Genomic DNA, 11,679 nt, shown 5'->3' with positions numbered 1-11,679 from the left:
CCCAGTTTTGAACCAGCCCATAGTTCCATGCCCAGTTCCAACAATTGATTCTTGCCCTGCCTACAGTTTTCTCAGGAGGCAGGTAAGGTGGTCTGGTATTCCCATCTCTTAGAGAATTTTCCACAGTTTGTTGTGATCCACACAGTCACAGCAAGTCAGTACCACGTATTAGCTGGGAGATTTTGAAGAACAACTTATTTATACCTGCTAAATATATAGAAAAGTATTTTCCTATAATGCTATTACATGGCCTGTTCATGTTCCTATAAGTCTTGAATCTTCCTAGGAAAAGATCAGGAAGCAATGTAGTAACTTTAAACTGATAGTAAGAACCATAGAAAGCTATTCTTTCTGTAAAAGAAATCCCATGTGTTGGAAGTAGAGAAAAAGTGGTCAAAAAAGAACTATTTACTAAGAGCCAGCCTCAAGAAATTGAGAATCACACACACACACACACACACACACACACACACACACACACTGATTAAATGATTGTTTACACTTTCTTTGACCAAGAGTGTTTGCAGTAGAAGTGTCAGCCCTAGGTCAGAGATGGCTGGGAGAGGGCAGGATCCTTTGGATCTGGAATTAGATTTGAAAGAGATGAAAATGACTGCTGGGTGCTTTATTTTGAGAAGTCTGGAAACACATATGTCAATGGGAAAGATACAGCACAGGTTTTTCAACAAATTACTTCAGAGTGACACTTTGTAGCTAATATATTTACCTTATGATCAATGACATTTGCATTTTCCTGATATTGTCAGAGCAATTAAATTTTACATGCAAATTATTTTGTGGGTCACTATGGACTTGTCCTGATCTTTTCTTTATCTCATATAGTCAACAACACATTGTGTATCCTACAATCCCCAGGACACAGAGTTTTCTGCTAATGTTATCCAAATTGACATAATAGAACAATGAAAAGAAATAGGCTTATGATCACACAGGAAGAAAGACAAATATCTTTACTAACGAATGACAGGATTTTTCTACAGAGAAAACCCATAAGCCTCTAGAGATAGATTTTTAAAACTAATGATACTTCAAGAAATTTGCTGAATTCAAAGCAAATAAATAAAATCACAAACTAACACATTTTTATGTAAAGCCACCATTAGGAATGCATATTTTAAAATTTATAGCAATAGCAACAAAATCTATGGTACTTTAATCCAACAGAAATGTGCATGGTGTCTATGTTAAACAATTAAGAAAGTAATTGAAATATAGTTGAAAAAATAAAAAAGAATATACAGGATCTCCCTACGGAAAGCCAGGTCCTGTAACTGATTCTCCTGACTCCAAGACTTGAGCTTCAAAGGTTGGTCCCAGACACATTCCAGAGAATTTTGTACCTGAACTCGAATGGACCATCCAGCTTACTACTGATACATGCCTGAACACCGTTTCAGGAGAGGCCCTTCCCCCGTCGGCTACTCTGTCTCTCATCAGTTAGAAGAGCTGGATGTGGGGGGAGGCAGGAGCCCAGGGCCATGCTTGATTTCTACTGACCCTTCTTGCCATATGGGACTCGCAGTGTGCCCTCCGGCCCCACCCAGCCTGTCCCCTTCTCATGCAGCTTTAAAACCTTACTACTTTTATTTAAAGAGGAACCAGATTGGAGCAAGTGGCTTCCCCTGCCCTGAACACCCTGCGTTCCCTGTGGGGGACACAGGAGGCGTGGAGGGTAGGGAGTGGTGCATGAGCACCTTCTCCCAGGGCTTGGAGACATCTTCCTGGCGACATGGCTACAGGTTGTTGCATATGTTTGTTTGGAAACCAAGCCGAATGCCTGCCAGGCAGCCAGAGGTCTGGGTGAAGGCTGACTCCCCTGCTCAGCCCAGGGGCGCATGTCCTAGGCCAGCCTGCCATCCCTGGAGCAGGGGGGCCACCTACCAGGGTCCATTCCTGGGTCAGGGTGCCTGGGCGTGTGGTGGGAGGCTCACCTTGGAGAGTCCTTATCCCAAGGGCCAAGGTCCCTGAAGGCTGGAGGGTAGCTGAGCAGCCGTGCGTTGTTGCAGTCAGGGCAGCTATGGCTCCCACTGGCCAGGAATCAGCCTGGGAATCTCTGTATGTTGGGTGCACTCGGGGTCTCAGCCTCCCTGGCCTTCTCAGATGGCCCTCCTCCTCCCAAAGCTATTGATGGAGCTTCTCTGGGGTTGTTTGCCAAATCCCACATTAGACTCCAAGGGTCCAAGACCATTTCCATCTGAATACATATTTTCCTTATCTGTAGGAACTTGTGTGTTTTTTTTTTCCAACCAGCACCACGCCATGCTTCCAAAGGCCACATTTCACCTTTCTCCATCTATACTGAAGTAGTACAGTTGTACAGTTCCCAATCTTGCCTTGGCTTGCTTGGATAAAACTTTGTGTGTATTTTGTAAAACATAGATTCTATATTGTAATGATGCCCTATCAAAAAGAAAAAAATTAATGAAAATGTAAATTTTATTGTTATAATGTGTATGCATGTTTAGTGAAGTTTACATTTTGAAATAAAATTTATGATTCATTATTTTTAAAAACTGAATAAAAACGAATGTATATTATGAAATTCATGGATATGGAAAATGATAAAAATAGGAAAAATAGAAATAATGAAAGATAAAGGCATGCACTTACCAGGAGAAATATAGACAAAAATTTTTTATCAAATCAACCTCAACCATCTCAGTACTAAGAACAAAGCAGTGAAAACCACTTTTACACTCCTTAAGTTGGCATATACTTAGAACAAAAATCAGAAAATACTAAAAAATTAGTGAGGATATAGAGAAATAGTAATACTTATGCATTGCCAATGGGATATTAAATGTGCATCCACTGGTTTCAAGATCAATTTGAAATACTTAGCAAAGTTAGAGATATGTATATCTTACAAACCAGAAATTTCACTCCTCAATATTATCCTTTGAGGCACACTGCAAAAGTGAACAGATATCTTTAAATAAGAATATTAAACACCATTTATTTTATCATTATTATCTTCAAATGTTTGTTTTTACTCTTGAATTTCAGAATCACTTTGGCAAAATTTCAAATAAAATGAATCATTAAAATGTGTTTGGATTTGCCTTTAATTTATAAATTCATTTAAGAAGTTATAGCCTTTAAATAGTTGTGCTGGATTCCTTCGTGGTACAGTGGATAAGGATCTGCCCGTCAATGCAGGGGAAACGGGTTTAATCCCTGGTCTAAGAGGATTCGACATGGCTTGGAACAGCTGAGCCCGTGTGTCACAACTACAGAGTCCATGCTCTAGAACACTTGAGCTGCAACTATTGAGCCCAAGTGCCACAAACTACTGAAGCCCAAACGCCCTAGAGCCTGTGCTCCACAAGAGATGCCACCATAGTGCAGAACCCTTACACCACAACAAAGAGTAACCCCTGATCGTGGCAACTAGATAAAGCCCGTATGCAGCAATGAAGACCTAGCGTAACCAATAAATAAATGAATAAATAAATTATTTTTAAAAGTTTTGCTTTTGGTGTCTATATACATGGGAAAACAAAAACAAGTAAAATCTCATGAACTAGGAAACATATTTAGCTAATATTTAAATGAAATTATTTGCCTGGTCTTTCATTCATTCATTTGTCAATTACATATGCCCACTATGTACCATTAAACTAGAGATCTCTTCAAGAATATTAGAGATACCAAGGGAAATTTTCATGCAAAGATGGGCACAATAGAGGACAGAAATGGTATGGATCTATCAGAAGCAGAAGATATTAAGAACAGGTAGCAAGAATACACAGAAGAACTATACAAAAAAGATCTTCACGACACAGAGAATCACGATGGTGTGATCCCTCACCTAGAGCCAGACATCATGGAATGCCAAGTCAAGTGGGCCTTAGGAAGCATCACTACGAACAAAGCTAGTGGAGGTGATGGAATTCCAGTTGAGCTATTTCAAATCCTAAAAGATGATGCTATGAAAGTGCTGCAATCAATATGCCAGCAAATTTGGAAAACTCAGCAGTGGCCACAGGACTGGAAAAGGTCAGTTTTCATCCCAATTACAAAGAAAGGCAATGCCAGAGAATGCTCATATTACTGCACAGTTGCATTCATCTCACAGGCCAGCAAAGTAATGCTCAAAATTCTCCAAGCCAGGCTTCAACAATACATGAACTATGAACTTCCAGATAGTCAAGTTGGATTTAGAAAAGGCAGAGGAACCAGAAATCAAATTGCCAATATCCATTGGATCATTGAAAAAGCAAGAGATTTTCAGAAAAACATCTACTTACACTTTATTGACTATGCCAAAGACTTTGGCTGTGTGGACCACAATAAACTGTGGAAAATTCTGAAAGAGATGGGAATACCAGACCACCTGACCTGCCTCTTGAGAAACCTATATGCAGGTCAGGAAGCAACAGTTAGAACTGGACATGGAACAGCAGACTGGTTCCAAATAGGAAAAGGAGTACGTCAAGGCTGTGTGATGTCACCCTGATTATTTTGCTTACATGCAGAGTACATCATGAGAATTTCTGGGCTGGAGGAAGCACAAGCTGGGATCAAGACTTCAAGGAGAAATATCAATAACCACAGATATGCAGTTGACACCATCCTTAAGGCAGAAAGTGAAGAAGAACTAAAGAGCCTCTTGATGAAAGTGAAAGAAGAGAGTGAAGAATTTGACTTAAAGCTCAACATTCAGAAAACTGAGATCATGGCATCCGGTCCCATCATCTCGTGGCAAATAGATGGGGAGACAGTGGAAACAGTGGCAGATTTTATTTTTCTGGGCTCCAAAATCACTGTAGATGGTGATTACAGCCATGAAATTAAAAGATGCTTACTCCTTGAAAGGAAAGTTATAAATGACCTAGACAGCATATTAGAAAGCAGAGACATTACTTTGCCAACAAAGATCTGTCTAGTCAAGGCTATAGTTTTTCCAGTGGTTATGTATGGATGTGAGAGTTGGACTATAAAGAAAGCTGAGTGCCGAAGAATTGATGCTTTTGAGCTGTGGTGTTGAGAGAAGACTCTTGAGAGTCCCTTGGACTGTAAGGAGATCCAACCAGTCCATCCTAAAGGAGATCAGTCCTGGGTGTTCATTGGAAGGACTGATGCTGAAGCTGAAACTCCAATACTTTGGCCACCTGATGTGAAGAGCTGACTCATTTGAAAAGACCCTGATGCGGGAAAGATTGAAGATGGGAGGAGAAGGGGTTAACAGAGGATGAGATGGTTGGATGGCATCACCTACTCAATGGACATGAGTTTGAGTAAACCCCGGGAGTTGGTGATGGACAGGGAGGCCTGGCGTGCTGCAGTCCATGGCGTCACAGAGAGTCGGACATGGCTGAGCAACTGAACTCACTCATGGGCTGTGCTGTGCTGTACTTATCTCAGTCATGTCTGACTCTTTGAAACTCCATGGACTGTAGCCCACCAGGCTCCTCTGTCCATGGAGATTCTTCAGGCAAGAATACTGTAGTGGATTGCCATGCTGTCCTCAAGGGGATCTTCCCATCCCAGGGATCAAACCCAGGCCTCCAGCATTGCAGGTGGATTCTTTACTGTCTGAGCCACCAGAGAAACCCAAGAATACTGGAGTGGGTAGCCTATCCCTTCTCCAGGGGATCTTCCCAACCCAGGAATTGAACCAGGACCTCCTACTTGCAGGCAGATTCTTTACCAGCTGAGCTACCAGGGAAACCTACTATGTGGCATATAAGATGTTAATGAGAGGGACAGACTATTTGCAGAGAAATCAGATGGGGCTATTATCCCAGAGTGGTGTAATTATCCAGAAAATTAAGGTGAAAAGTTTTGACTAAAGTGAGAATCCTCTGGTTGATAATAGAACGTGCTTGCTGGAATTAGGGGCATACTATGAAGAAAGGTTTCGTTAGTAATTGTGTTCAGGTATTTGACAGGCCTGAGGATAAAATAATGGGGAGCAGGACTAGGAAGAAATGGTTATTTTTGGTTGTTACCTGTCATTCAGGACCACCTTGGGACATAGAGAAAAACAAATGACTGAGCTCAAGATTTCTGCATGCTATTAGAGTTACAACTTTCTGTAGGGGAAGCTGTGTGGCTGTCTCTATGAGCAGGTGCATCTATGTTTGCCCTTACGGTGATGCAATGGTAAAGAATCTACCTGCCAATGGAGGTGATACAAGAGATTTGGGTTAGATCCCTGGGTTGGGAAGATTTCTTGAATTAGGAAATGGCAACCCACTCCAGTATTCTTACTTCGAAAATTCCATGGACAGAAGAGCCTAGTGAACAACAGTCCATGCCATGGTCGCACAAAGTTGGACATGACTGAGCAACTAAGCACGTAAGTACATTGATGTACTCTTTCTATTGATGTACTGACTGACCCAGCTCGTTTATATTGCCACTCACATTCCTTTGCCATTGTTTCACTCTTAGTGACACCTGACTGTGAACAAAGTCTCCCTACAGAGCCTGTCTACAGGCAGAACTTGTACTACATCGGGATTTAGAATATGGCTCCCTGAGGCCCATTTCTGATACATCTTTGAAAGATTTTATGATGCTTTTGTTCTGTCTTGTGCATTTTGCAATGGACTTGGAGAGATATTTTTGAAGACTTTAATGATGCTCTCTTTGGAACCATGAGAAAGGAAACATGGTCACATTTGGACTCAGAGATTGAGAGGATGCTGAAACAGGAGAGGCTGTGGGTGCTGAGTGAAGTAGGTGGTATCGAAGAAAATGCCCTGGAGGTGTTTGGATCAAAACTATTAACCTGAGAAAAAAGCTAGAGTGAAGTCAGAAAGCACTGAGGGATAGACAGAACTCGAGACTACTAACACCACTTTACCAGGGTATCAACAACAGGGTTTGTGACTCTGACTATTTCATGAGCTTGAATACTTCAGCCAGGAAGCAAAGTCTCCCTGGTTATCAAATGCTCACACATGTGGGAATGGGGGTCTTTGAGGGTGTCCAAACTGCAAAACCCTAATCTAGTTCCAGACTCAGATTTAACTTTACCCCCCTTCTCCAAGATCCCCTGGAGAAGGAAATAGTGACCCACTCCAGTACTCTTGCCTGGGAAATCCCATGGATGGAGGAGGCTGACAGACTATAGTCCACGGGGTGGCAAGAGTCAGACACAACTGAGTGACTTCACTTTCACTTTTCCCTCTCTCAGGCTCTTTCAGGACTGCCAAAGACAGCGTTATTCCCAACATCCCTAAGGTCTACCAGCATCATCTTTTGGGAGCTCAGGGCAACCTTTAGCGTTCATCTTACAATTAATAGCAGTAGTGTGATGCTTAGGGGATGAAGGAGTAATGAAGATCTAATTTTGGACACCCTGGGGGCCTTTACTTAAGTTATTTAATGAGACACACCATGGATTTTGAGTGCCTGAACAAGAGGAGTGGAGAGATGCCGGGCTATGAGTGTGCTCTTCAGGAGACAAATGAATGTTTGCTAAGCCATGCTTACATACATGTATATGTACTCACTCACAGGCACTTGAAGACGGTGTTTGGGACTAGCTTTCCACTCTCTTATTGCCTCACATTCAGGTAAATGATTCTAGGTGAGTATGGACTTTATATTCACATTTTGGTGGCCTCATCTCAGAGATTCAGATGATCAGAATCTTTCTGCCTTCTTTATTCTTATTCAGCATTTTACAGTTCCCACGATTCCTAAGCCTGTAATAAATGTGTATTAGTTAGCTCATGGATCAGAATTCTGCTGTAAGTTTTCAAGTTCTCTTATTTTATAAACAGCTTTTTGTTGACCTGTTTATTTGGCCTTTGGTTTGTTGAGAAAGGAATGTGATACTTTATCAATTTTTCTCTGTATTTCTATGTATGTTTGTTTCATATACTTTGAGTTATAGTCTTTCAGTGAAAATACATTAAAGAATATATTCAATGTATCCCTGTAAATTTAATGGCATGTTCCGGTAATTATGAATCCATCTGTTCTTAATAAAATTGCTACTATAAAATATATTCTCTCAAATATTAATTTTACGCCACATTATTAATATTCTACCATAGCATACAATTCTTTTCTATTCTAATAAAAAATCACAATTATTTCTGTGTATCTTAATATTCCAACTTTTATTTCTACTTTGAAAATCTTGATTCTTTTTAAAATCCAGACTCAGTTGTTTCTGAATTGCCCTTTTCAGGTGCTCCACCAGGGGACCAGCATGACTGGCTGCAATGCTTCCCAGGGCCACCCCCCTTTCTTCCTTCTCCAAGGCATTCCTGGGATGGAGGACAAACACAAGTGGATCTCTCTTCCTTTCTCTTCCATGTACTTTGTCACCATCCTGGGGAACTGCACCATCCTCTTCACCATCTCCACAGAGCGCTCCCTGCATAAGCCCATGTTCCTGCTCCTTGGCATGCTGGCCCTCACGGACCTGGGCATGTCCACGACCACCATCCCCAAGGTGCTGTGCATCTTCTGGTTTGACCAGAGTGACATCAGCTTTGAGGGCTGCCTGGTCCAGCTGTTCTTCCTCCACTCCATCTCTGTCTTGCAGTCTGCCATCCTCATGTCCATGGCCTTTGACCGCTACGTGGCCATCTGTGAGCCCCTGCGCTATGCCACCATCCTTTCCAACAGCCGCATCGGGCTCATCGGCCTCGTGAGTTTAGTGAGAGCTGTCCTGCTCATTCTCCCCATGCCCATCCTCCTCCAGCAGATGCCCTTTCATGCCAGGCATGTCATCCCCACCACCTACTGTGAGCACATGGCCATGGTGAAGATGGTGTGTGTGGACACCACAGTCAACAGGGTGTATGGTCTGGTGGTGGCCTTGTTGGTTGCTGGGGTAGACATCTCAGCTATTGCCTCATCTTATGTGCTGATCATCCGGGCTGTGATGCGGCTCTCTTCTCAGGAAGCCCACCAGAAAGCAGTAAATACCTGCACCACACACATCTGTGTCATGCTTATCTTTTACACTCCCTCACTGTTTTCTTTTCTCACTCATCGCTTTGGCCAGGGAATCCCACCTCATGTGCACACCATTCTTGGCAGCCTCTACTTCCTTGTACCTCCAATGCTTAATCCTATTATTTATGCAGTGAAAACCAAAGAGTTTCGGGACAAATTGACAAAATATGGGTGCTGGAAGAAGAAGCTTGTAAACTTTATCCATGATCAGAAACCTTTCTGATTATTAGAGCTTGTGGGTATGAGAAAACAAAAAAAGGAGATGCTGTTCCTGGAGGAATTGGCTCATGGGAAAAATATGTATACTTGCAGATTAGCAACCAAAATCATTGGATAGATGGGCTAAGACATAGGAGACCCACCTCGTTCACAGGAATTTAAAAGCAAGGCAGTTATCCTCTGTTAAATAAAAATAATGACATATTCTTCCATAACAGACATACATGTTGGGCAAGTTATATGTGGTCATACATGTAAGAACAAGCACTTGGAACAATAACATACTGTACATATAAAGTAGGGTGATATGTTTCCATAAGAACATAAGAGCAAATAATAACTTACTCACCACTTTGTCACTTCAAGGCTAAGGTGTAACGTACCTGCGTGTTTAAGGAGGAATAGAAAGTGGTGAAAGCTGAGGTGAGTGAGAAGGAACAGGGAAAGTTCTAAATTGCATTTAGGGTCATTATTTTATTATCCCTGCTGCAGAAGGCTTACATTTAGGGATCAAGAATTGTTGTTTCCTTGAAGAACGAGGCAATTTGGGTGTGAATATCACCTCCAATTAACAGAGAAATTTGAACAGATAATGAAAAATGGGAAAATTCTAATTTTAAAAAGATTTGTATGTATCTTAATTAATTTCATATTTTAATTCATCAAGTCAACTCTCCTACCCTTTTCAACTAATTCCAGTGTCTGTCAGAATCTCTTAAAAAGACAGAATTCTGAGAAAGTCTGCTGATGGTTATAGTTATAGAAGTTGGTTTTATACTGAACATTTTTGGCTACAGACATCTATAAGGCAGTTTCTCTGGGAACATGGGAGGAAGTCAAGTACAAGAACTTGAGGCATCTTTTGGAGCTCTGAGCCTCTGCTCAGACATGGGAATTCATTCAGTTTAGAAGTTATTGTTTAAGACTTCTAGACAATGATTATGGATATTCTGCAAATAATTAAAGATGCATGAAGGCTGAAACAAAAATGATTCCAGGATTTGTCATTATATTGTAGAGCCAATCTATGAAGGCAGAATTTGGAGAAAAAGAATACCCACCATAGGGTCAACATGGCCACTATTTAAAGGAGAGTCATGATACTTAAACTAGAGGGGAATAAAAAACTTCTCCAGTGTAGTACCAGCTATGATAAATACTAATAAAGGCTTCCGATATACTGAATAATTGAATAACAAGGCCTGAGAAAGGAGGCATATTTCAAAGCTTGAAATAATGCAACCACAAGGAGAAAAATTAAAATTATGGATTGTGTAGGAAGTGTGTCTTCTATGAGTGGAGAAAACTTGCAGAAGCTATAATGATTGAGCACTGCCTACCTCTAACACATACCAAGAGTAGATATTTAACCCACCCAGAAACATATAGATAAGAAAGACCCACAATTGACTCAGCACAATGTTTTATGATTAATCATAATATTTTTACCACGTATTGGAAATGACTAATGTGAACTTTTGAATCTAGGTTATAGAAGGAAATACAGACTTGTTCTCTCCTCTCTCCCTGAGCTGTGCCTCCCTTCCCTTATCCTTTTCACCTCTTCCTCCTCCATCTCCTTCTCCTTCTTCTCTCTCTCACTTATGTATAAGCATTCCAGCTTCCTCGAAGCTGCCATGACATCATGTATGGATGGAGAGAGATTAATGAGGATTCCTAGCTGTTCAAGCCCTTACCTGTTTATATTCATTCAGCCCAGACACCAGACTTTGGAGTAAGTCAGTATTTAGATGATTTAAGCATTCTATCTGATGCCAAGCTGAACTAGCCTTCAAATGCCCCAGCCAGTACCTATGGGAACAGAAACAAAGTCTCCCTCTGAGCACTGACTAAAAAGCCAGATTTGTAAGCAAATTAAAATTGTTGGTTTCTGCTGCTAGTTTTGCCTAAAATTTATTTACTTTTATTTATTTTTTGGTTGCACTGGGTCTTCATTACTGCATGCAGGCTTTCTCTAGTTGAGGTGAGTAGGGGTTACTCTTCGTTGCAGTGCACGGGCCTCTCATTGAGTGGTTTCTCTTGTTGCAGAGCAGAAGCTTTATAGTGCATGGGCTTCAGTAGTTGTGGCACATGGGCTTAGTTGCTCTGTGGCATGTGGAATCTTCCTGGACCAGAGATCGAAACCATGTGCCCTGTGTTGGCAGATGGACTCCCATGCACTGTACCACTGTGGAAGTCCTCAATGACTAGGTTTGAAGTGGTTTGTTATCAACAATAAGTATGGATACTGTGATTTATATTAAAAAATTTCCTTATGTTAATTTAGCCTAATATGACTAGGAAAATATTTCTCTACCCAGTGTTTATAGTTATCTAGAATTGACCAAACTGTAAGTTCTGAGAGAGTAATTCCTGCAAGATCACTCTCACTTCAGATGTCATCAGCTAGTTCAGGTTCCCCCAGCCGAGTAAAAATTGGGGGGTCACAATGATTACCCTCATGTTCAATACTTTTCTAGAGAAATCATGAAAATGTAGAAAAAATATACT

The 11,679-nt window shown here is 41.2% G+C and overlaps 1 protein-coding gene across 1 annotated transcript; it reads left to right on the top strand.

The window, feature by feature from the left end:
• Positions 1–8,194: 8,194 nt before the first annotated feature.
• LOC133053921 (olfactory receptor 52E4-like) lies at positions 8,195–9,172 on the top strand. Its single transcript, XM_061138422.1, has one exon. It carries the CDS (start codon positions 8,195–8,197, stop codon positions 9,170–9,172), a length of 978 nt encoding a protein of 325 aa, XP_060994405.1.
• The last annotated feature ends 2,507 nt before the right edge of the window (positions 9,173–11,679 follow it).

The sequence above is a fragment of the Dama dama genome, chromosome 1 (assembly GCF_033118175.1).
Source record: "Dama dama isolate Ldn47 chromosome 1, ASM3311817v1, whole genome shotgun sequence".
NCBI lineage: Eukaryota > Metazoa > Chordata > Mammalia > Artiodactyla > Cervidae > Dama > Dama dama.
Note: the sequence above shows the minus strand (reverse complement) of the source record. Positions and strands in the feature narration are given on the sequence as shown.

What these genes read in the sequence shown, in the direction of transcription:
- LOC133053921 (XM_061138422.1), top strand. Translation starts at nt 8,195, where the DNA reads ATGACTGGCTGCAATGCTTCCCAGGGCCACCCCCCTTTCTTCCTTCTC.